We start from the raw sequence: 25,899 nt of genomic DNA, 5'->3' as shown, positions 1-25,899 counted from the left end.
ATTTCCCAAAAAATAATTTCTAGGCAATTTAATTTCCTAAAATTCGTTTTCTTTCTATCCAAATTCCATTTTTGCAATTAAACGGACCCTCAAGGAAAAACATTTTAATCATTGCAATTTTTTTTTTCAACAATCCATATTTTCGACTCCCAAAGAAATCGATACTCAATTGGCAAAGGCAGCTCCAGAACTTTTCAGAATTATCAACTTCTGGCGATGGTCGAGCTTACTCTTAAGAGACGGCCCGAGTGAAAAGAGCCCATTTTTCCTCTTTTTCCACCATGTAAATAATGATTGATTCTAGCCAAATGGTGATTTGAATCAGATTATATTTTTGACATGTTCTCTGCAAATTTCACATTTAAATAAAGAAACAATATACACCACCAATATCAAAGGACTAAAATAACATGTTCCAGAATCCGTATTTTAATCATTTTCATATGAACAAGTCAAACCTCCACCATCAAAAGCATCATCTGAAGCCTATTCTTCAGACGATTCAACAGGGGTATCGTCTTTTGCTCCCCATTCCGTCCACGAGCCATCATATACTGGAATATCTGTCTTCCCTAGTCGATGGAGACCCTGAGAGATGAATCATGGGAGTTTTAATTTTCTGTGACCGTGTGCATGCCTCAGTCTGCGAGTGTGTGGGGGGTCGGGGAAGAGAAAGAGAGGGGATTACCAATGCCAGAATACACGCAGTTACACCAGTGCCGCAAGAAGTTATCACAGGTCTATCCAACGTAATTCCTGCAGTCAACGTGCAATCTTCAGTTAACCAACTGCAACTTACTACACAACAATTTTTCTCCCAAATAGACGGCAAAAATGGACAAACTGCATAAAATTTAGAGAATGATCGGGAAACTGGTCCTACGTCTAAAGCAAAAGTTCCTGCTGCATAAGAACACAGACCAGTATCACGGAGATGTGGGAAAAAAAAAAGGGTTATTGCAGTATTTCTTACCTTCTTGCTCAAGTCTTTTCTTGAGCTCGTCTGCAGGTAAGAGTGTCTGTGAACCATCCAACATCTGCGAGGAAAATTTTAATGTCATAAAACTAGGAAGTTCTTCATTTATTCATTACAGACGAAACAAAACGAATGGAATCCTATAAATTATAGAAATCCTGATTACTAAAATATTAAATACTAAAAAACTAGTAGTACTAATTGAATTCCAGTAGAACTATCCTACATCAACAGCTTGAACATCGTGTAATATTAAGATCATTTCTTTCTGCATACTTTTTTGTAGGCAAAATAGTTTGATTTCAGAACTGACATATACAAACAGCTGAATCTAGTTTTCAAAAGGACAACTTCCTACCAATCATAAGATCACTAATTAAAGATAGTTTTCAACCTGGGAGAATGGAATACATTTGCTCCCTGGTACATGGCCACTTCTTATACCCTTTCGGGGCTCTGGTGCAACCCCATCAAATCTGTTAAAAATAAATTGCGTTATAGAGCAGCATGGAATGCACCTTTTTGGTATGATGAATACACAATTAAACAGCATAAGAACTATCACAACAAAAAAAGGTTATTATAGATCATCTACCTAGCTTTTGAACGAGCATCAACGTGCTGATATGTTTTCTCCTTCACATTTTCCTTGACCTGAAAATAGAGAGAAACTATGCTTTGAAACTGGAAAATGAATTTTTCCAGAGGTATATATATATGACACAGAGAAACCTCCTCAAAGCCTAACTTGCAGAAAACCCTGGTCCACATTTATAGAACATCACCCAAATTCATTAATAATCTCGCTTCCAATTTGGGATCTGAGAACCAAACAAATCCAATTTTAAGCATACCATCAGCTAAACAAAAATCCTCAAAAAAGTAAAACTTAAATCCTTATGCTAAATTTATTAGTTCAAAGTTCAAGAGTGCATTTTTTCTACGTATGTTCTTTTTGTGTTATAATGGCACATAATGATCCAATGAGCTGAAAACACCCTGGAAAATAAGGCCCCACTTTAAGTCTTTTCTGCACAAGATTGAGCCCCTGTTAGGAAATTTTCTGCACTTAGTCTGAGCCCCATGGAACAAACACCTAATAAGGATGGAGAAGATTAATTAAAAGAATTGTTATATTTTTTCATATAATAGCAGTATATGACAGATATGTGTCCATATCTATTTACAACGTGGCGTAAGACACTTAAAAAGGATATGATAGTTCTGTGCAAAATATTGACAAACTATGCCATAACCTTCTCATGATGCACAACCATTATTGATAATGTATAAAAATATATAAGGCAAATAGCATCATCAAATACAACACAAAGGACGATAGACCTGTTCAAGTGTCCAGAGTAAATGTGCCTGAAATCTGGTTTCAAAGGTAACTGGCCCAACCTGCAGATGTTACCATCAGAAGTTCAAAAACAGACCACACATCAACATTGAACATCAATTGCAAAAAGTCATCTTAGAGGCACATTAGATGAGTGAAAGTTAAGTGAATGATGGCTTGAATCAAACTGATGAGAAAAAAAAAATGGATGGAAGAGAGGCCACATATTGATGCTTAACGCATCAGTTGCATTGGCATAACTGTACAGGGGAAAGGATTTTGCAGCTGACATGAAGAAACCATTATCTGAATTTGAGGAATCCATCTAATCAGCAAACAGTAATCCAAAAGAGGAAGCCCCAATACAATGATGGGTCCCAAATTATGAAGGATGTACAAATTGACAACACTGAATGTGCTGCCGCTCTTCTCATTCTCTTCCAAACCTTCTTGCAATTGACCAGATCACTTACCCATCTCAACTCATTCTGATAAAAAATCTTGTTTGCTATCTTCTTAGTAGTTCATGCCCAGTCATTTCCCATCTCCATTTATAAATATAGTACAATAAGTTTCTCAATTTTATGTTTTCAATTTCATCTTCAGTTTTCTTCTTCTGGTCGAATTTGGATTCTAGTACCCATTTAAGGAAGTGGCAAGAGATGGAAGGCAACTTACTCTCAGCACTATGTAAAATAATCAGTGACTAAATATTATTACCTTCATTTTAACTAATACGACTGAAAAATGCACATTTCTGGTAAGCTGCATTATGAGTGTTGTAAATGGTTGAATTATAAAATTACATTCCAAGTAAACCCTTCATTCTTTGGACAATTGAATCTCATTCTGTATGCGATAATTTTGTCACTTACAAACATGAAGTGTTCCAGGAAGCAGAAGAAATAGATGTTTGGCCAACAGTGCCAGAAATCAGATGGCCTTGACAACCTTCACTTTATCTTAACTCATAACACATGTATTCAACAAAAGAAAAGGATAGGAAGGGGGATGCACAAACTAAAAGCATGATGACTAAGACATACCCTTTTACATCGATGATTTCTGTCAGTCACCAAACAACTAATACATTATGAACCAAAGATGGTTAATTAAATTGTACATAGATAACAAAATGACTTACACGTTGTCCTTGGTATACTTTCTCTATTGCCTCACTGGCAGCACTAGCTTTGAAGATAGCATCGCTCGATGCACTTGATTCAACATCAAATCCTGAAGCACGCCATCTTGACAGACCGCCATCTAAAACCCAAATTCTGTCATGACCAAAAACTCGGAACATCCTGTTATATAAAAGCAGTTGAGTTATCAGTAATAACCAGAGAATCCACAAGTTTAATGCTTCTATATTGTTTATTTTGTGTTGAAGATAAAACTCACCACCAAACACGAGCTGCGCTGAAAATTCCCTTTCCATCATACACAACGAGCCCATCCTTATTCTCAATGCTAAGGGCAGAAACTGCAGCAGCGAATGCTTCTTCCGATGGCAACATATGTGGCAACTGGTACACGTCATTCCCGAGGAAAACTATTTATACATTATTTACATGCATATATATATATATATATATATATATATATATATATATATATATATATATATGCTATCAATCTATTGAATATAGATTTCCTAACAACTTGCCACTAACTTAAATCATTATTTCAAAGGTTAATTGCATCTATCTCACAAATGAAAATTGAAGTGGGAAACCATGTCTAGACTTCAAAATGAACATACATTGAACATGTGATAAAAAAAGAAATAACATATTACATTGCTAATTCGATCTGATATTCCATCAACGTCAAAGAAAAGAGCACCAGGAATATGTGCCACCTGTTAAAAAAAAAAAAAAAAAAAGATAACTCCAAAATAAAAATTTGAGGGGAAAAAAATAAACATTAATAGTGTAGAAAACATAAAATGTCATCTCAAGTAACTTTGGATACATCACCAAATGGGTGCCTTTTAACCATTATAAATGCTACAAAGTATAGTTATAAAGGCACATTTTAATTGAGCCACTGTACAAGGAAGAAACATATTAACGGGCAAGCACCTGATATTCTTGAACTGGGTTTCTTTGTTCATCTGGCAGGTACCAGGATGCATCCAATACCTGAAACAGTTGCATATTTAAGTGATATGATAAAGACCTTCGCTTTGAAACTAAAACATTATTACTGAGGAAAAGGACTTCATATGCTAAAAGGTGATAAAAACTTTGGGGGTCCCACTTGACGATAACTAGCAAATTTGGAAACTGAAACTAGAAGGAAACCGAATCTTATGCGAATCAATATAAGAATTTTAGGTCCTTTATGATAAAAAAACGAGTGAGGGGATCAGTAATGTTAAAATCCAATTCTCCTATATTCATTTTACTTTCTTACCAGAACCTAAGTCTTCAAGCTTAAACTTGGCACATAATCACATAAAGAAGGTAAACCTTCTACTTTAATGAATATAACAAAATTTCTATTAGCTTTTTGGAGATAACATAGGAAACTAATCTTTTTATTTGAATGGTCACTTTACAAGAGGAGTATGTAATGAGACTTTGAATACGGCATCTTAAGATTCTTATACCTTAAAATGCATTAAAAGAACATGGCATTTCATCGCAAAATAACTCGGAGTGGTCATTTTCATAAAAGGATAACAAGGTCAAAAGGTACAGTGCATACCTTCAGATTAGGTTCTCGAAGGTTGGCATGGAGCCAATCCACTGATACAACAGGCTCGCTGGTAGGCAGGGACTGCATGGAAAATGAAGCTTGTGATGCGAGTGCTGATGTAGACATGCTACAACAAACAGACCCTGAAGCCTTATGTGACAATTGGGATGGAGCCAACATCAAGTGTAATGATCTCTTCTGAGTGAAAAAAGAAAATAATGTATAATAGGCACGAGAATGGTAATCCCATAAATGATAATAGCACCACACCTTAACAGTCAATCAGCCATCTAGTTTCTTTGACCAACCATAGATCAATGTGTTTGAAATGAGACAGTTTCATTATGTAAATTCTTTCCAGAGTTTATGTTCAGATCACAAGTCTTCATTGGATTGAAACGAAATCCCTTTTCTAATCAAAAGTCACTATTGGTCACAGACAAGTTCAAGAATAAATCTGCTCTGAGTACGGTAATCAATCTTTGTATCAATTAGAAAGTTTAAATTAAGTCCACCTATTTTCAGAAACAGATTGTAGAACTCAAAAGCAGTCTCAATCATTCAAATTTTCTCTCTTACTTCCTGCAAGTGTAAAATGTTGTGTCTCTTCATCACAAATAGTATACAAATATGTACACCATAGGTGGAATATGAACAACCCAATCATGCAGTTACCCAATACAAAAGTAATCAAGACGCATATGTTCTGTAAATTCTAAGAATAGTGTTGGGCTATGATGCTCAATGGTCTTTTTTGTTTTAGGGGCTGTGATGACAAAAATGGGCTAAAGCCCAAATTACTGGTTTTACAACTTACTAGGTTCTTGCCCAATAACTTGACCCGATCCACCCTGGCCCAAAATAGGTTTAAAAGCGTGTTTCTATGGCGTGGCGTTTTTAACGCAGCCAGAAACACGCTTTCTTCAGTTTCTCTTGGGAGCCCCTGACCGTTGGATGAAACTTTGATCCACGGCTGCCTTTTGTGGGTATAAATAAAACTCACCCCTTGCCCTAATCAGTTCGAACGTCATTTTTCTTTTCTTGAGCAGCTGCCTGAGATTTCGAGAGCCTTCCAAAACCCTACTTTTTCTTCGTGAACATCCAATCTTTGATTGGATTCATTTTCTGAGTGAAACTTCTGTGTGAAACCGAATACTAAGAGATTGGTAAGGGTTTGGTGTGTTATTTTACCCTTGTGGTTTCTTTTAAACTGATAGAGGAAAACCTTAGGGTTGGGGGGATCGAGTGGGTCAAACAGACGGGTACAATCCTGTGTTTTTCATGAGTCTGAGCCCTAAACTAAAAGGATCTCCATCTCATGCCTTTTGGTTTTGAGTTTTTCTACGAGCTGCAGAACAAATTATGATCTGGAATATTTTCTTGTAACTCATTCTTGATTGTTTTATATTTTTGTACTTACATCTTTGTGTAACAGTGGTATCAGAGCCTTCGGTTGGCTCGTGTGGGTGAATCGAACTACGTTCTTGCGAGATACTGTAGATCTGTGACTGGAGTAGTACGATCTTGGGTATGGTAGACTGTCGGCTTCGTGAAATCTGTGGTGGTCAAGTGAAACGACCACCCCTGTGGTTTAATTCTCTGACCCCCAACCAAAATTTTTTTTTTTACTGTCTGATCTTTTTTTTTACATGTCCTAATTGACTAATAATGATTTTTTTTCTAAATTGATTTTGCATTTGGAACTGTGTGATTAGTTATAATCTGCCTATACTTGTCTATTAATCAGTATTGAAGTATACTTGAAAATTTTGTCTCTGATTCTTGTTATACTGAAATATTATAACAATGCTTGTGATTATCTTTGTTCTCGGTCTTTTGTATTAATACCTCTTAAATTTTTTCTTTAACAAAAAACCTCTACCCTCCACCCAAGCCTTGACCTGAGATCTTGAGTCTCACGAAATCCTGGTAGGACTGGGTAGTTGATCTTTAAGCTTTGTACTGGATAGTGTGTATGTTAAAGTTATTATTTCCGCACTTACACATATTTTGCTGTCTTGTCTGTAATAGTAAAAATCTCTGCCTCTTATCTGCCTTATTGTGATCAAAACAGTTTTAGTCTAAGTGTTACCTATTTGATCTATAAAATGACCACCACTAGCTTTGAACTTGGAGTCTTTAATGGGAAGGGAGATTTTCCTATATGGCAACAAAAAATAAGAGGGGTTTTAGTACAACAGAAAGTGTCTAAGGCAATAACTAGATAGTTTCCTGAAACAATGACACAAGAACAGAAAACTGAATCAAATGATTTAGCTTATACCTCAATCATCCTACACCTCTCTGACCAAGTGTTAAGAAAAGTAGGAAAATTAGAAAATGCTCAGGCTCTATGGGAGAAACTAGAGGAGCTGTATTTAGTAAAGTCTTTACCTAATAAACTCTTCCTTCTAGAAAGGTTTTTTAGTTTTAAAATTGATCCAACCAAAGACCTAGATGATAATCTTGATACCTTCAATAAATTGGTACAAGATATCACTAATGCAGGGGATAAAATTTCTGAAAAATATAAAGCGGTAATACTTCTTAATGCCATACCAGAGGCATATAGGGATGTCAAATCTGCCATTAAGTATGGCAGAGACACTTTGACTCCTGAAGTTATTATAAACTCTATAAGAAGTAAAGAATTGGAACTTAAAACTGAAAGACAAGGGAAGGAATCTGAGATTTTGTTCATGAGGGGAAGACAACCAAATAGGCAATATAATAACTATCCAAATCAAAATCATTCGGGAAACAGTAACAGAAAGAAATTCAGGAGTAAATCAAGAAATAACAGGAAATGTTATGGTTGTTGTAAACTTGGACACTACGTAAAAGATTGCCATAACAAGAAAATAGAACTTAAAGAAAAGAAAGTTGATGAGGGAAATGTTGTTGAGCCTGCTGAACCCAATACAGTTGATGTATATGTGGTGGCTCAGCAACCTGACCTGGAAGTGGCAAATTATGCTCACAACAGATATGTCCATGAGTGGATATTGGACTCAAGTTGCACTTTTCATATAACACATGAAAGGTCCTGGCTTCAAGATTTTAAAAAGGTAGGAGGTGGTGAAGTGGTTATGGGGAATAACATTGCCTGCAAGGTTGAAGGCTTAGGTAATGTGACCTTAAAATTTGAAAATGGATACAAGTATACCCTAGAGAGAGTGAGGTTTGTACCTGAACTCAAAAGGAATCTAATTTCTATGGGAGAATTAGATGACCTAGGGATGTGTGGTAGGATTGGAGATGGGTTGATGAAAGTGATCAAGGGATCTCTTGTCATCTTTAAGGGTATAAAGAAAAATGGAATCTATGTAGTTAAAGCTGAAACAGTACTTGAAAATAATGCTACTGTTTCTAACACTGAATCTGATTCCACCCTAAAATGACATAAAAGGCTTGCACATGTTGGTGAAAAAGGTCTTACAATCCTACATAAAGGGGGGCATTTGGTGAGGACCAAATATCAAAAATACCCTTCTGTGAAAGCTGTACTTTAGGCAAACATCACAGACTCCATTTTGATTCTGGGAAGCATAAATCTACTCCCCCATTGGAATATGTCCACTCTGATTTGTGGGGTCCAGCCTCCACAACTACCCAAGGGGGAAATAAGTATTTCCTCTCAATAAAAGATGATTTTTCAAGAAAAGTGTAGGTGTTTCTATTAAAACACAAATCTGAAACTTTTGAAAAATTTAAGAGATGGAAAGTCCTTATTGAAAATCAAATGTCAACAAAGATCAAAATTTTAAGAACTGATAATGAACTTGAATTTTGTAATTCAGAATTCGATAAATTTTGTGACCTAAGACACAAAACTGTCTCATACACTCCCCAACAAAATGGGGTGGTTGAGAGAATGAATAGGACCTTGTTGGATAAGGTCAGGTGCATGATGGTGGAGTCTGGAGTTTCCAAGGTGTTGTGGGAGGAGACTATTATGACAGCCACATATATAGTGAATAGAACCCCATCTAGTGCTTTGAAAGGAAAGACACCTGAAGAAAAGGGGTCTGGGAAACTACCAGACTATTCCCACCTTAAAATTTTTGGGTGTACAACTTACTGTCACCAGAATTTGGGGAAATTGGAACCAAGAGCTCAGAAATGTGTGTTCTTAGGTTATCCTGAAGGAATTAAAGGCTATAGGTTATGGGCTAGAAGTCATGGGGACTATAAAATGATAACAAATAGAGATATTACCTTCAATGAGGAAGAGATGCCCTGTTTTGAAAAACAAAGGTCTGCAGACCCTGAAAACCCAAGTGTGACAAGGTTTCAGGTGGAGTTGGAATCTCAAACAGTTTCTGTTCCTAATAATAATATGGGAGAAAATGAACCTATACTACCTCAAACTCAGACTGAATTAGAACATTCAAGTGTGCAGGAACATGAACAAACTGAAATAACTGATCCCAGTCAACAAAATGATCTTAGTGACTATCAATTAACTAGGGATAGGCCTAAAAGGAACATTAGAGAACCTACAAGATATGAAGACTATTTATCCTATTCTGTCATGTCTTATAATGACCTAGCCTATAAGGAACCCAAGACCTATAATGAAGCCATGAGTTGCAACCAGTCTGGTAAGTGGGAAGCTGCCATGAGAGAAGAGATGAACTCTTTAATGAAAAATAAAACTTGGGATCTCGTGCCTAGACCCAAAAATAAATCCATAGTTGACTGTAAATGGATTTACAAGGTGAAAGAAGGCAGTTCAGATAATGAGCCTGTAAGATTTAAAACAAGATTAGTTGCTAAAGGGTTTACACAAAAACAAGGTGTAGATTACAATGAGATATTTTCACCTGTTGTAAAATACACAACTATTAGAGTCCTACTTACATTAGTTGCACATCATAATTGGGAATTAGAACAAATGGATGTAAAAACAGCTTTCTTATACGGTGATTTAGATGAGACAATTTATATGTCACAACCTGAAGGTTTTGTGAATAAATCTAACTCTGATTTTGTGTGCTTACTTAAGAAATCCTTATATGGTTTAAAACAGTCACCTAGACAATGGTATAAAAGGTTTGATAATTTTGTCATGAATGTTGGTTTTGTAAGAAGCTCTTATGATCATTGCCTTTACTTTAAAGAAAATTCTAATTCTTTGATATCTATTTTTCTGGTACTTTATGTTGATGATATGCTGTTAATTGGGCCTGATTTAAAACAGATAAATAATATTAAAGAGACACTTGGGGCTGAGTTTGAAATGAAAAATCTGGGGCATGCTAAAAGAATATTGGGAATGGATATACTTAGAAAAAGAGCACAATCCACTTTGATTTTGACACAATCAGCTTACATAGAAAAGGTCTTATCTAAGTTTTCCATGCATGAATCAAAACCTGTGTCTTTACCTCTAGCTAGTCATTTCAAATTAAGTAAAGAGCAATACCCAGTTGATGAATCTGATATAAGGTATATGGAAAAGGTTCCATATGCAAATGCTGTAGGGTCTATAATGTATACCATGGTCTATACTAGACCTGATGTGGCTCATGCAATCAGCACTTTAAGCAGGTTTATGGCTAATCCTGGTCCCGAACATTGGGAAGCACTTAAGTGGCTACTTAGGTACTTAAAAGGCACATCTAGTTCTGGATTAGTGTTTAAAAAATGTAATGAAGGAATAATGGTTAAAGGCTTTGTGGATGCTGATTTTGCTGGTAATAGGGACAATAGAAAGTCCACTTCTGTCTATATATTTACACTTTGTGGTACCTGTGTGAGTTGGAAGTCTCAATTACAGCATATAGTTGCTTTATCAACCACAGAGGCTAAGTATGTTGCTGCCACAGAAGCTGTAAAAGAAGCTTTGTGGCTTAAGGGACTATTATTTGAAATTAAAATGTTAAGTGAACCTGTTGTTATATATTCTGATAGCCAAAGTGCAATACACCTGTGTAAGAATCCTGTGTTTCATGAAAGAACTAAACACATAGATGTAAAGTTGCATTTTATTAGGGATATTGTCACAAATGAATCTGTTCTTCTTGAAAAAATTCCTACACAGTATAATCCATCAGATATGGAGACAAAGGTATTGCCCCTTTCTAAGTTTAAATCATGTTTAGCACTTTTGAATATTGATACAGGTTAATTTCTCCAATACAGGTACAACTTGGTTTCAATAGGAGAGCTGCAAGTGTACAGAAACCCCATTGGCAGAGGTTGTTGGGCTGTGATGCTCAATGGTCTTTTTTGTTTAGGGGCTGTGATGACAAAAATGGGCTAAAGCCCAAATTACTGGTTTTACAACTTACTAGGCTCTTGCCCAATAACTTGACCCGATCCACCTGGCCCAAAATAGGTTTAAAAGCATGTTTCTATGGCGTGGCGTTTTTAACGCAGCCAGAAACACGCTTTCTTCAGTTTCTCTTGGGAGCCCCTGATCGTTGGATGAAACTTTGATCAACGGCTGCCTTTTGTGGGTATAAATAAAACTCACCCCTTGCCCTAATCAGTTGGAACGTCATTTTTCTTTTTCTTGAGCAGCTGCCTGAGATTTCGAGAGCCTTCCAAAACCCCACTTCTTCTTCGTGAACATCCAATCTCTGATTGGATTCATTTTCTGAGTGAAACTTCTGTCTGACACCGAATACTAAGAGATTGGTAAAGGTTTGGTGTGTGATTTTACCCTTGTGGTTTCCTTTAAACTGATAGAGGAAAACTTTAGGGTTGGGGGGATCGAGTGGGTCAAACAGACGGGTACAATCTTGTGTTTTTCATGAGTCTGAGCTCTAAACTAAAAGGATCTCCATCTCATGCCTTTTGGTTTTGAGTTTTTCTACGAGCTGCAGAACAAATTATGATCTGGAATATTTTCTTGTAACTCATTCTTGATTGTTTTATATTTTTGTACTTACATCTTTGTGTAACAAATAGAATATGTAAAGCAAAGGTCACCTCATGGGCAGCTAATACAAAAATCATTAGTCCATCCAAATTTTTATGGTCCAATTTCTCACCAGAAAAAAAAATCCCACATAGAAAACCCAACTAAAATGGTATTAAAAAATCCAGTAGAATAACAGCAAAATATCTACGAAATCCAGGAAGTATAGAGAGAGGGAGAGGGGAACTTACGGAGAAGATGGAAGTGAAGAATTTGGGTTTGTGAAACTGAGTAGAAGAAGATTGAAGGAAGCGATGGGCAAAGAGAGCTCTGGACAGAAAGGAAGATGCCATTTGTATATATTTGGCACGAATTACCGTAAAAATTTTTACAAGTATGGAAGAACTGGGGACGTTTTTTCTCTTTAGAATTCCTTCTTATGCGCCAAGATTGTCAACAAAAAGAGAATTCCAATTGAATTCGCAATATATCTAACGAGAATTCGAATAGATCGGAATCGGCCAGCCGCCGATGAGCTATGGGCTGGTATTTTACAGGAGGGACTGTCAGTGACTCAGTGGAAATGAAACTTGGGTTCGGCGTTTTTAAGGTTTGTGAAGCGTGAAAAAAAAATACGGGTAAATAGAAAATGGATATTGCTATTTAAATCCACAATTTTTATATATACATCATTAAATAAAAATATATTATTCTAAACTCCTCCGCTAATATTTATTTTCGTAAATTCTTTCAAACTTTTTTATATTCTTTTAGAATTTGTGTTTAACTAAAATTATAACAATCATAAAACATCATCTTTTACTGATATCATAAAATCCTAATCATAAAATACCATCTTCAATGGAAATTCAAAAAATAATAATAAATAAACACATTTTTAGAGTTATAATTTTTTCATTTTTTCATGATATAAAAATGGAATCTTATTTTTTATACTTTTTTTTAAGTATTGATTTGACATATGAAAATATATGAGAAATTTTAAAAATTCAATACTTGTCCAAATATTCTTACATTATAAAAAGACACAAACTGTTATCGATCGAAACACAAACAACCAAAATTATGAGTTTATAAGAATAAAAATTAATTAATATATGATTTGAAGATAAATTTCTTTGGTTACATGATCAATACACTTTTGAGAGAATTCTATAAATTCCAAGAAAAAAAGAAAAAGATTTGCTAACATTTATAATTAAATATTACAACACTAACATTACAATATAGAAAATAAAAGTAAGAATAAGATTAAATGTTAACAGTGATTTTTGAAATTGTATAAGTATTAATAGTGGGATGAATATATAATCTTTGTATGGATCTATAATGTTTAAATGAATGAAATTAATAAGGATAATATTGAAATTTGACGTGGATGAAAATAGTAATTTTTTAAAATTTTAATATGGAAATGTGTGTGTGATACAAATAACGGTACCCATAGAAAATTATTGTGTATCACTAAAAATTTAAAAATTGCTTGATATTTATTATTTTTTTCTTTTTTTAACCAAATACTTAGCCCCTGCTCGATGGTCATTATTTTGAAAAAAAAAATAAGGATATCTTGAATAGTGATTTCTTTTTTAGAATGTATGGTTTAAAAATAGAAAAAAATTTGAACTTACATGCAGAATCTTTTATTATGTAAATATATGATTAAAAATGAGTATGTGAATTAAAGAATTTTGAAATAATAAATATCAAATAAGGACTTATTTTCATTTGATAAATCAAATTAAACCCACACAAATTAAAATCAATTTTTTAGTAAATTTTAATAAAAGTTCACGAAATATGTAATGAAAGGTTGTAAATCCAATAAAATATATTGTTAAAATTAATCGTTAACTTTAATTTAAATTAATAGCTTAATTTTAGTCCCTGCCAAATATAAGCTAAATATTTCAAATTGTCGTGAACATATTTTTCAGATAATTTCGAACTTTAAAAATTTTGAGTTGATTGAATTTTTTTAAGAATTGTTTTTATCATTGAATTTTTAAAAAAATTTGAAATCTCATCAATTACTTCATTACTTGCCGTTTTAAAAATTAATGGACCTGATGACATGATTGACAAAATTTTCATACATGACATGCTTTCTACATTAGTATGTGTCACATAACCCAAGTCACTAATGTTTATTGGGTTTTTTTTTTTTTATAATATTCATCTTTAAAACAACATCGTTGTTGATAACGTTGCAGTCAGTAAATTATGTTGGAGCATTTTTAGTAGTGTTAGAAAATGCAAGAATGAGATATAAATATTTATATTCTACATAAATATATGATCAAGTCTATCTTATGTTTCACTTGTAATTCTTATATAATACTTGTTTGAGCCTCATTTTTAGGTAAATAATGCATTTTGAACAGTAGATTGATGGAAAATGTGTGATTAAAAATTAAGGAAAAATTTTGACTTTACGTATAATATTATTTTATCAAAAAATGTGTAGTTAAAAAGAGAAAATGAATAATTGTGTTTATGCAAAATAATCATAATAATAACATTATATGAGAGTTACATTGTACTTGAAAAATCGAATAATTATATTTGAGAGTTACATAATAACGTCTTTGCCATCGGCTTAAAGTTGTGTGTTAATAAAAATTACCTCTTACAGATAACAATGGTAAATTATTAGCATTGACAAAACATTGACAACAAGCTCTCGTAGCTCAGTTGGTTAGAGCACCCGTTTAGTAAGCGGGAGGTCTTGAGTTCGACTCTCAACGAGAGCATTTTCTTCAAATATTGTTCAACTTTTTGTCCTACTGTACGATATATTCGTTTACTTATTTATTTTTGTGGTGAAACGTTGTCGTTTCTACAGACATACATAAATTTTCAACTGCTTTACAAATTTCATGAAAATTAAAATACTTTTCTATTTTAACTAGCGCGCTGAGTTTGAAATGTTATTATTAAGCACGTAATAAATAATAGTTTTTTCATTAGAAAAATAGAACATTAACTACGGGTTTGGTTGGTTGCTAAAAGTCAAAAGAGAAGCTGTTGATTGGAAAAGTTGGTTGGGTTTTATTTTTAAAGGGTTAGTTTAGGGAAATCTGATGTCCATTCTTGTTGTTCATTTAACTACAAATTAGCACATCAAGAAAAATTAAATTGTCATCAATTTTAAGTTTTTAACCATAATATGAATTTTAATTTTTCACGATGTGTCAATTTATAATTGAAGAATTGTAAATTGAAAAAGAGATTTCAACTCTATTTTAGGTATTAAATTTTCTTAGAAAAAAAAATAAAAATTATAGAAGGAAGTAAAAAAATACTTATAATTAAGCTTTTAGTTTTCCCCTTATTTTTTTGGTCAAAATGGGAATTTTATTTTGCTTGTGATTGATGTAATTTTTATGATTAATGTTATTTGAAATCGCTAACTATCGTAATCGCCTTACGTGATATATACGTAGAAGTTATTTGATCAATTTTTACGCTCCATGTTACTATTTGTCTTGCCAATTTAATATGGACGTTTATCAACTTTTGTAGGTAGTGATTATGTACAGTCATGCACACTCCAGGACTTACCATGCCTCTGTATTAGGATTGGCAAAAAAATCCGTTCAATTCAATAAATGTGGGGTCCCGTCTTAAATGGGACGGAAATTACTAGCCTAACCGAGTAAATGGGACAGGTACAAGGCGAATAGCGGGGCAAGTATTATGTTTTCCGTACCCGCCCTATACACGCTTTGAGGCGACGACAGGTACAAGGTGAGGGTCGTCGCCTCAAAGCGTGTATAGGGCGGGTACGGAAAACATAATACTTGCCCCACTATTCGCCATGTTTAAAGTTAATTTCAAATTTAAGTTTTTATAAAAAAAAATAATAATTTTATCATCATTTTTAAGGAGAATATATAAGTCGTTTTTAACAAATTGGTAAAAAAATAATAATATTTACTAACTAAGGACATAAAAAGATAAAATAAATAAAAAGAAAAAATAAATGGGGTGATAAATGAAATCTACCCCGTCCCACCTTGATTCCGCCCCGAACATGCCGTCTCGCTTTCATCGGATATAGATATGGGGTAAAATAACAAAAATACTTGACGGGACGGGGATGGAAATGGCCGACCTATCCCATACCCACCTCGTTGTCATCCCTACTCAATATTAACAATTTGAAAGCTACTACATGAATCACTATTTTGCGAGACATGTTAACAGATAAAAATATTATGTTATTCACAGTGAGCGACTACCGCATATATTTAATTGATAAAAAAAATTAGCGATTAAACATATGTCACATAAAATGGCTACAGTGGTCACTATGAACAACATTGCTTGGATAAAAATAACATCGACTAATTATTGAAAATATAAATCAATATATAAGAGTTTGAATAACTTCTCTTAACAATATTGACATTTTTAAATGAAATCTAAATTTCTAATGCAAAGTGCCACCTGGCTGGGTTGCAGCCTAAATTGTTTGATGCAATCTTCTAGGCCTAGCATAAATTCGATTTGGGAAAAAAATCATAACTACTATACATTAAGATTAAAAATTCAAAAATATCAAACTTTTTGAAATTTTTAAAAAATCAAGTGTTAAATAAATCAATTTATCATTGCATCATACCCTACGTCGGCCACCTGAACTCACCCTATCACTTAATTCAATTATTCACAAATCCAACCCTTTCCCATACCAAAAATCGTCAAAGCCAGTTGCTGCACTGTCATTGGACACCCAGTACGCTACCCAACCACCGCCACCACCTAAAATCAAATCTCTAAAATTGTCTTGAACCTCACATTGATTATCTTCTTCTTCATAAGACGGCACATATTCCTCAAATTCAAAATCCCTACTCACCTAATTTAAAATCTACACATTCTAATATAGCTACATTAACCACCAATTTCAACATAAATCCTCAAGTAAATACAAATTAAATCTCGATATAGAATCATACTGACTAAACTCGTGTTATCTGTAACTAACTATAATCAAACCTATCTTTAGCGTGACTAATTGTGATTAGATTAGTCTTAACGTGATCAAGTCACTATTAATTGGTCACACACAGTTACAATTAAGATATATCTGATCACAAATAGCCACAACGAATATGGACTTGGTCAAAATTGATCACAATTATTTAGAGATTATAAGATAAAAAATCATGGAGAAAAAATTAGTATAACCATCGTAACATGCATAAATCATGAATTCTAGTTCAATTCTGAAGGCGACTTGAACGTGTCAAACCAAGTTCAAAGGAGAAGAGGAGGAAGACGACGAAGTTGAGGTGCAAGTGGATGTGGTGTTGAACATACGACTAAGATTGATGAAATTCGGGTTGATATTGATCAAATGACCCAGATATAGTCTAGTAAGTTTTGTCACCACAGACTAGAAGGTTGGGCCTCCCTTCCATCAACGAATCTCTCAAGTATTTCTAATTTGGATTTCACCAAATAAATATTAAATCTCACATATCAAAAACTTTCCATTGAAAAACTGTGCATAAAGCTGTTTGTGTGCGTGAGAGTGTGACAGGGGTTTGATGGGTTGGGATTTGTGTAGAGAGAGATAGTGCGGTTTGTATTAAATTGGGGGTATCGAAAGTTGTCCCCCCCTCTCATAATGCACGCCGCCCCACGTGAATATAAAAATTTTCAAATGTGGTCTTCACCTTCTATTGTGAGTAGTAGGTAAATAATTAAATAAAAAAATTATGTACATGTAGCATTGTTTTTTTGAAAAATATAACTAAAAAAAATTAATTAAAATTTGGTTTTTGAAATTGAAATTTAAAAAGGAATTGAGGTAATTTTCTCATACAATTTGACATCGATGACAAGTCCAAATGCTAGGCCAGATGGAGAGGTTTTACTATTTTTGTAATAGAATAAAGGATTTTGCCACTTTGACAGAATAATTGCAACATATGCAGTGGCATAATCTCAGTTGACAACAGATGATTTGATGGAATATTAACTGTGTTTAAAACGATTTATCATCATCATCATCATTATTATTATTTTCTAAAAAATACTTGCTAAAAGCCTAAAATACAGAAAGCCAGATTCCCACCTGGCACCCTACAAAAAATTCGTAAAACAAAAAGGAAAACTAAGGAGACCGACCAAATTGACACAAAGTTAGCAAAACTAACAAGATGATAGCATTTATTACAAGGGTCATCCTAAAAAATTAACAAATAAGAACAGTGTGTTCTGCATCCGATCCTCCCCATTAACCCCATTCACCTATTTTCTTCTTAAGTATCCTGACAACATCTGAGATATCTTCTGGGATTTCCAAAATCCAGTACACGATTAACTACACAAAATAACCCTTGTAAATCCAAGAACCAAGCAAGAAACAGTGAAGAAAAACAGGGTCACAAAATCCCTACTCGACCATTTTTGAACCGCCTTTGATTCGATCCCTAAACTCTTGGCTCTCCTAAGAGCATCAACCTCTTTTAGCAAATCAAACTCCACACCTTTTTTCTTCAACTCTTCCACACACTTAGCCAACAATTTCCCATCCTCTTTCTCTCTTTCCAATAGCTTCTCCAAGTGGGATTCCACGTCGGTTTTGTACCGAATAGCCCAGATTAAACCCAATGAACAAACTAGAGAACAGAGTGATGGGATCCAGGATTTTTTACAGAAGTGGCCTTTTCCATTTGGGGCCCAAGAAGAGGCGCTGAAGAGGAGGATGAGGGCAATGGAGTGGAAGAGGAAGAACAGGCAGTAGAGTTGCGTGATCTCATTCCTGGCCGAGTCGATTTGCGTCTCTTTGAGGGAGATTCTGTTGAGGATTAGCTCTTCTTCTTTCAGCCATTGCTTGAGGAGGAGCTTGTGAGATGGGGTCTCAGCTATTTGGTGGAGTGGGTGCAGAGGCTTCGACTCCATTATTAACGATGTCAAATTCTTGCTGTTGTCTTGGTCTTGATCAGCCATGAATATGGAGATTTAGTGTGAGTGAAGGAGATGATTTAGAGAGAGAGGGGGGGAGAGATTTAGAAGAAATACAGGGAAGAAGGGAGAGTTATTAGTATGTAACGGTCTAATTTGATTTTTGAATTGTGCAACGGTCAAATTTTGAAGGGCATATTGGGGTGCGTCTTTGAATTGGTGCCATTTAGAAGTCGATGCGACATCGTTTCGCGTACTCCATATTTTGAATTAGTGAGAGAGGCGGAAGAAGTAATGATACTTTATTTTAGTTATAATATATAATTGAAGGCAATAATAGTAATTTTGGGCATATTCGGGAGGGATTTTGAAAATTAATTTTTTGACATTTAGAAAAAAAGTGAGGGCCACCTATGAGAGAAGAAGTCAAAAATTACGACTAGAATAGTGAAATAACGATCAAAAAATTAATTTTTTGAGGGTGAAAAATCAATTTCAAATGACGCCTTTATATAAAAATTTGAATATAATTTTAAGAATATTGCTTTAACAAATTGTGTGTAAGCTAATAACCATCCAACTCGAGCGAGCTTATTCAATCGATTTGATCAAGTCTGACGGGTTTGTTCAATTAGTATCCAATTCAATTCGGGTTGGATCTCTTAAGTCACCAATTCGATAAAAGTGTTTTTGTTTTTTTAATTAAGGAGGCGTTTGTTTCTCATTTTTGAAAAAATGAGAATGAAAAATATAGTCGTTATGAACTCCACATAAGATATAGAAATTTAAATTTGATGACTTGATATAATGGATAACGGTTATATTTTTTATTTTAATGAGAAAAGAATGGATAACAAACCGGGGCTAACTATTTAAAATAACACAAACTCAAGGAAAAAGAACGAAGGGCCCGTTTGGGATAACTTCTGCTTATGCTTTTGACAAGTAGAAGAAGAGAAGCAGAAGTCCGAGCTTTTGAGTTAGCGTTTGGTAACTAATTTTAAAAGAGCTTTTTCTTCCGGAAGAGCTTTTACTTGTGTTTGGCATGATCATGCCAAAAGCTATTACGGTATTCAAAATGTCATTTTTACCCTTAATGGTGAGAATGTATTAGTTTAATTATCATATTAAAATTTTATTAGTAAAGCATAGACATAAATTATATAGTCAAATTAAATGGCGAATATACCATAGATTCAATCAGAAAATGTAGAGAGACAGGGACGTATTTAGTAAGAATTGAACCAAGGAATGTAGAGAGACAGGGACATATTTGAATCAAGGAATGTTGGAGACATATTCAAGCAAAATTGTATTTAAATTGAAGTTAGAAGATGGACTGATGAATGAGCAATATATCTACAAAAATTCAGTTTGTCTTTACTGATTTCATGCTAAATCCATTGTTGCAATCATTTAAAAATTATTTTCCCAAGCTCTGCTTTCTCACTTTATATATAAATACACGGCACAAGCATTCATTATTAAACCCACTCAGCAGCACTCGGAAGCAAGAAATTCGAAGAAAATGAAATGTATACGGCAAAACGAAAATGTCAATGATAAAAGAAATTTCTATCGGAACATCAATCGACTGCATGTAGATGAACAGGAAATACCCAATCACAAACCCATCTTCTAAAACCGAAGGCACATTAAAATACCCAGATAAATACACATTAAACCCGTCATTTCTTGAATAAAACCTAGAAAAGAAAAATAAAAAGGCAACGATACGAATCTATTGTAGTTAACCCATGTGTTGTAGATAAATAATGTTATTTTAAAATAAAATGATAAGAAATTGAAGGTAAATTGCAAAATCTTACCTAGAGAGGAGAGGACTTCCTGTAGACTGGAGAATGGGATTGGAGAAGAATGAAGAGAATTGAAAAGGTCGTAATTTCTTAGGACACGGTTGGAATTTCATTTTGTTCTTTACAAATGTAAGGGTAATGTTGGAATTTAAAATTTTCATTAAAGTAGAAACTGGCTTCCCGTCTTTTTTGTGGAAGAGCTTCTTCTAAAAGCTCTTTTAATTAGTAGAAGTCATTTTATAAAATTAGCCAAACAGGTTCAAAAGTACTTTTGGACCACAAAAGCTCCTTTTGGCTTCCGAAAAGCTATCCCAAACGGGCCCGAAACCGAACGAAACCCAGTTTACAATTGCGATCTCTGCCTCTTGTCTCTCACTCTCTATCGTCCGAACCCTAGCCCACTGCCCACATCTGCATCTCTTTCTCGTCTTTCTCCAGTCGCCGGAGGCCCAAATTATTCCCTGGTGAGTGGCGACTGCAGTCAATCTCGCGGTCTCACCTCAATTTTTCTCGCTTGCATTGAAGAATCTGAGCAGAGTCATTGCTACTAGGTTCAAGAAAGAAGCTGTGCTCCACCCATAATTTCGCGGTCTCGCCTCAATCTCCCTCAGGTATTAGTGTTATAATTATTATTAGAGAGCAGGTGTCTGATTATTTTGTATGTGAAGAAGGTTTTGTTGTTTGATGGTCGTTATGGATTCATAAATTGAACGAATGCTGCCGTGCTGGTGTATTGGCATATGATTATTGTTGCTTGGTTTGTCATTGACCTAAGATAGTGATAGTTTCCAATCAAACCCATCTTTTCCCCTCATTTACTATCCATATTCTGTACGGTCTTATGTCTATATTTTTGTTGGGTTTGGTTTAATTTTATTTTTTTTTTAATTTGTATTTTAAAAAATGTTATTTGTTTGGGTTTAGGAGCTTGAGCTGTCTTTCACTTGCGTAGCTTTAGCCTTTACGTTGAGCTGAAAATATAGTGAGAATAATTATAATCAATTGGTGAAGTAATGGCTTTTCCACCCATGTTTAATCTCGAATCGAGTTCTTAGGAGCTTGTGAAGCAAATATTTCTCGAGTTACACCTTGAATTGCAATTCTTGGTCACAGAATCATTTCTTCGCATTTAATTGTGTGAAAGCTGCCAAGATTTTTTATTTTAACAATGATTTAGGCCCAATTCCAAACAAAGCCAAGAGAGAGGGCAAAAAAGCCCAAAATTATTATTATTTGTTTAGTTGGGCGCAAACCCTAACCAAAACCCAAAGGACCAAATTCGTCTAGGGCCGGGTTGGTTTCAGATTCTGGTTGGGTTGGTTTAGGTCCAACATTCCCAAGCTGACTTGGTCGGTTTGGTGTCAAGTTGGGCCTAAGACTGACCCAACTGACCCTGGCACACCCTAATGATAAGTAAATCGAATTTTGAATTTATTTTTATTTTTTTGTTTGGTATATTGACATAACTAAAAAAGAAAAAGATATATGAATTATGACTTATTGTGTTATAGAGTCAAATGTACTAAAAATATCCTTAACTCTAATCATGCGCTTTTGATTTGGGCCTAAGACTGACCCAACTGACCCTGGCACACCCTAATGATAAGTAAATTGAATTTTGAATTTATTTTTATTCTTTTGTTTGGTATATTGACATAACTAAAAAGAAAAAGATGTTATGAATTATGACTTATTGTGTTATAGAGTCTCATGCACTAATAATATCCTTAACTCTAATCATGCGCTTTTGATTTGGGCTAGTTGTTGTTTCCGTCCTTTGATGATTAGCTATGTAACTCTTAAGGATATGGTAAAATGCCTAGTCCAGTTTTTGTTCCATTTGATTTGAGATCTGAAATTTGAATTTTGGCATAATTTCAAATTTACCTTGGATTAGGGTTTACGCCAAAAACTTAATAAATTACGGAGTGATACATACATTAAGTGAATGGCGGAGTCATCAGAGGGGGAGGAGGAAGGGAAGCTGACCGGAGGGGACCAACAGCTGGTAGTGGATGACGATCTTCATGAGATGGCCAAGAAGGCCGCCTGGAGTGTCAGCTCATGCAAGCCCGGAAATGGCATCCTCTCTCTCCGTGATGACAATCTCGACACCTATTGGCAGTACATTAACTTTCTCTCTTATTGTCCCGAAATTGAATGTATTCATGATTATTTGGCTAATTTTATTTGCTTATGTTGAGAAAAAAAAATGTTTGGATAGTCATAATGTTGCTGAAAAAAATTTCTTTGTAAAACTTTTTAGAGTATAGAGTTGAATAGTTCAATGGGTCCGCTAAATATAGCTCGGAAGGATGGTTGATTGATGGATGCTTTTCATGGTTTCAAGGTAATGATTTTTGTTAATGGTGACAGCATTGTATTTGGAAATTGGTAGATCAGACGGTGCACAGCCTGATGTGGTGAATATTCAATTCCAAAAGAAAGTTAAACTGCAGTTGGTTGTTCTTTATGTTGATTTCAAGCTTGATGAGAGCTATACGCCTAGTAAGATTTCAATTCGTGCTGGTGATGGTTTCCACAATTTGAAGGTAACCTTTTCCATTGAACATAATTATATAGATAATTTTTCTGTAGATGTTGCTTTCATAATTGTGTTGACGGATATGGAATTTTTGGATTTCGTTTTGTTCTTGCAATGACGTTTTTAGGAGATAAAAGCAGTGGAGCTTGTGAAGCCAACTGGCTGGGTTTATATATCTTTATCGGGGAGCGATCCAAGGTGGGCAATTGATGCTTTGTAGTTCTTTGATTCAATCTAAGGGTTTGAATGTCCATATCTATTGTATAAATTGGTTTTGTAATTTCATGCTTCTTGCTAGTTGCAGCTTGATTATAACCTTATGTATTCGCATGGTAACTAGATGCAGTAGTTGACATCCTGGTCAAGACTTGCCTATGACAGTTTTAAAATTGCTTGCATACATCCGTACTTTGATTTCAAAATAAATTTTGTTTGAAATATGATATTCCAGTTTTGAGGATGGTTCAATAAGGATTCTGAATTGATAATCTCTTTTTAGCTCTCATATGGATAAAATTGTAATTGCTTGTACGTTTTGGACTCGCCAATTGTTGAAACTTGAAGCCATCCTTGTTCATTCTTGATCTGTATCTTTTGCTTCTACATATCCACATTTTGTTTAGACCCAGCTTTTGTTTCTCCAATTTCATATGCTGCTATGCTCTCAAGGGAAAAATAACTTCAAATCTGTATTTTGATGCTTCAATTGGCAGAAACATACTCGAGAAGAGACTGGTTCGGTACATAGAAATAAAGCACGGTCATATGTCCATGTATTTTTCTGGAATTTTCTGTCCATGTATTGAAATCAGACAAATGTTTTTTATTCTGTCTTGATACTCATCAAGCTAAAGAAATTTTTAGTTGTACGTGGCAGGGAAACATTTGTGAATACTTTCATGTTGCAAATAGCAGTTTTGTCAAATCATCTTAATGGAAGGGATACTCATGTGCGCCAAATCAAAGTTTATGGACCTCGACGGTGCGTAAAGAAATACCATTTTTGGCCTCTTTACTACGAATCCTTTTTTCTTAACTAAGATGACAATATTCTATATGACAGGAATCCTTTTCCACGCCAACCATTTCAGTTCACTTCTACAGAGTTCATTTCTTACTCTACTGTAAGATGAAGTGCACTTTTCTTATCTGAAATGAGGAAATTCAAAACAAGTGGCTTGCGAAATTCAAATTTCGAAGTGTTGGTCCTTCTTCAGAACTGATTACAGATGGAAAAAAAAACACTTGTAGAAATTTCAAAAGGATTGCTAGTCAGTCAGTCACATATGAACGGTAACATGTCTGTTTCAGATCCTATAATTCTTGACCATGGACTTTGAATGTTTCAGTTCTTCCTTTTTGGCTATTTAAAAAGGGACATCTTGCTAGGGGACATGCTAACCCCACAAATTTTAAGTCCATGACAAGAGAATTTGTTGCTTCTTTTTGTACTATTTTCTTGTAACAGACAACGGTTTTTTTATGTTTGTGTTCATTTCGTCGAGCGTGTTTTACTTCTATTAGACTATGAACTAGATTGGAATTCTATGATTTAGTCCATGTTTGGTTCTCATTTTTTTCTCATTAAAATGAAAAATATGACCGTTATTCATCATATCAAGTCGTCAAATTTGAATTTTTATCTTTTGTGTGGAGCTCGTAACGGTTGTATTTTTAATTCTCATTCTCCCAAAAATGAGAAACAAATGGGTCCTTAGTATATTCATTCATTATAATAGTCAGTTTCAGGAGCCACTCTTCACCTTAATTGATGGTGTAAACAGCCAAAGTACATGTCGTAAAACTCCTCAATCTCTAACGTTCTTTTGGACCTATTTGGCTCTCTAATTGAAGTTATTTAGGTGTTAATTTCAGTTTGGTACTTTATCTTTCTTGATATGAGAGTGCTAATGGATTGAAATTGTTAGATGTATCGGATTTGGTTCTCCATTTTTCTAATTTCTAAATGGTGGTGGTTATTTAGAACTGAGTCTCGTGTTCTCGAGTAATCAAACAATTTTTATTTTTTTAATATAAATCAATGAATTTGGAAAAAGGAAAATAATAATAAGGAGCATAGTTTGTTGTCAACATCTAGTTGATATATGTCATATCCGGGAGACCATTATTAATTATCTACACGTCATCTTCCAGAACGTTTGAATACTAAGCTCTTGTTTGGTGAAAGTTAAAATTAAAATTTTAATTTATGTTAAAATCAACAATTAATTTTAATTATACATTTTATGTTATTCACAACTTTCAAAACACATATTTTAGTAACTTTCATCAAAATTTACTAAAAATCTGATTTTAATTTTCATAAAACGAGGGCTAAATATTATAAACTTTCTAATTTTGATGCAAAAACTATTTTGCTCAAGACTCGCGTGCGTATTTATTTACAAGAGTGGGTTTGATAGGGTGGAAATTCCATGAAAAATGGAATTGTAATTTTATCTTTTCATTTTTTTGATGTTTGATTGTCAAAAAATTTCTTGGATTTCATTTTTTACAATTTTATGCCACATAGACATTTCCATGTTTTGGAGAAAAATGAATTCTCACCAATTATTGTGGTATTTTTTTTTCGTTTAATTTTTTTTTTTTTTGACAAATGAAAACAAATTCTAAAAATTATTGTAAAAAAATATTTCTCTTTGATTGAAAAATTTTCATGTAAAACAAAGCTAAACGAACACC

At 34.1% G+C, this 25,899-nt stretch overlaps 3 protein-coding genes and 1 non-coding gene across 17 annotated transcripts; 2 read left to right on the top strand and 2 right to left on the bottom strand.

The window, feature by feature from the left end:
• Positions 1 to 252: 252 nt before the first annotated feature.
• Positions 253 to 12,500, bottom strand: LOC111402387 (thiosulfate/3-mercaptopyruvate sulfurtransferase 1, mitochondrial). Of its 5 annotated transcripts, XM_023030642.1 has the most exons (13): positions 12,144 to 12,499; positions 5,034 to 5,222; positions 4,406 to 4,465; positions 4,120 to 4,182; positions 3,723 to 3,847; positions 3,463 to 3,625; positions 2,321 to 2,380; positions 1,572 to 1,630; positions 1,371 to 1,452; positions 974 to 1,037; positions 689 to 756; positions 459 to 588; positions 253 to 346 (listed from the first exon to the last, which is right to left on the bottom strand). In XM_023030642.1, the coding sequence occupies exons 1-12, from the start codon at positions 12,243 to 12,245 to the stop codon at positions 487 to 489; spliced, it is 1,137 nt and encodes a 378-aa protein (XP_022886410.1). In that variant the 5' UTR covers positions 12,246 to 12,499; the 3' UTR covers positions 253 to 346; positions 459 to 486. The 5 variants fall into 5 exon arrangements, with proteins under 5 accessions (XP_022886410.1, XP_022886411.1, XP_022886413.1 ...); XM_023030643.1 differs by having other exon boundaries at positions 253 to 588; positions 5,034 to 5,219; positions 12,144 to 12,500; XM_023030645.1 differs by having other exon boundaries at positions 253 to 588; positions 5,034 to 5,105; positions 12,144 to 12,500.
• Positions 12,501 to 14,592: 2,092 nt separating this feature from the next.
• On the top strand, positions 14,593 to 14,666 carry TRNAT-AGU. The gene has a single exon. It is a non-coding gene; the product is annotated as a tRNA-Thr (tRNA).
• Positions 14,667 to 18,069: 3,403 nt separating this feature from the next.
• LOC111402792 lies at positions 18,070 to 18,958 on the bottom strand. Its single transcript, XM_023031124.1, has one exon. It carries the CDS (start codon positions 18,877 to 18,879, stop codon positions 18,247 to 18,249), a length of 633 nt encoding a protein of 210 aa, XP_022886892.1. The 5' UTR covers positions 18,880 to 18,958; the 3' UTR covers positions 18,070 to 18,246.
• A 2,003-nt stretch (positions 18,959 to 20,961) lies between these two features.
• On the top strand, positions 20,962 to 24,751 carry LOC111402386 (anaphase-promoting complex subunit 10-like). 10 transcript variants are annotated; one of them, XM_023030631.1, is made up of 7 exons: positions 20,962 to 21,262; positions 22,549 to 22,775; positions 23,050 to 23,203; positions 23,324 to 23,394; positions 23,910 to 23,969; positions 24,074 to 24,178; positions 24,288 to 24,751. In XM_023030631.1, exons 2-7 carry the CDS (start codon positions 22,600 to 22,602, stop codon positions 24,322 to 24,324), a joined length of 603 nt encoding a protein of 200 aa, XP_022886399.1. In that variant the 5' UTR covers positions 20,962 to 21,262; positions 22,549 to 22,599; the 3' UTR covers positions 24,325 to 24,751. The 10 variants fall into 10 exon arrangements, with proteins under 10 accessions (XP_022886399.1, XP_022886398.1, XP_022886403.1 ...); XM_023030630.1 differs by having other exon boundaries at positions 24,260 to 24,751; XM_023030635.1 differs by having other exon boundaries at positions 24,061 to 24,178.
• Positions 24,752 to 25,899: the final 1,148 nt, after the last annotated feature.

This window comes from Olea europaea, chromosome 10, assembly GCF_002742605.1.
Source record: "Olea europaea var. sylvestris chromosome 10, O_europaea_v1, whole genome shotgun sequence".
In the NCBI taxonomy this organism is placed as follows: Eukaryota; Viridiplantae; Streptophyta; class Magnoliopsida; order Lamiales; family Oleaceae; genus Olea; species Olea europaea.
This window is presented reverse-complemented; position numbering and strand designations above follow the sequence as displayed.

What these genes read in the sequence shown, in the direction of transcription:
- LOC111402387 (XM_023030641.1), bottom strand. Translation starts at nt 12,245, where the DNA reads ATGGCATCTTCCTTTCTGTCCAGAGCTCTCTTTGCCCATCGCTTCCTT. An exon ending in TACTCTGGACACTTGAACAG is followed by an intron (nt 1,631 to 2,320) that starts GTCTATCGTCCT and finishes CTCTATTTTCAG; the next exon opens with GTCAAGGAAAATGTGAAGGA. An exon ending in GATGCTCGTTCAAAAGCTAG is followed by an intron (nt 1,453 to 1,571) that starts GTAGATGATCTA and finishes TATTTTTAACAG; the next exon opens with ATTTGATGGGGTTGCACCAG.
- LOC111402386 (XM_023030630.1), top strand. Translation starts at nt 22,600, where the DNA reads ATGGCGGAGTCATCAGAGGGGGAGGAGGAAGGGAAGCTGACCGGAGGG. An exon ending in AATCTCGACACCTATTGGCA is followed by an intron (nt 22,776 to 23,049) that starts GTACATTAACTT and finishes GGAAATTGGTAG; the next exon opens with ATCAGACGGTGCACAGCCTG. An exon ending in AAGCACGGTCATATGTCCAT is followed by an intron (nt 23,970 to 24,073) that starts GTATTTTTCTGG and finishes TGTACGTGGCAG; the next exon opens with GGAAACATTTGTGAATACTT.
- LOC111402792 (XM_023031124.1), bottom strand. Translation starts at nt 18,879, where the DNA reads ATGGCTGATCAAGACCAAGACAACAGCAAGAATTTGACATCGTTAATA.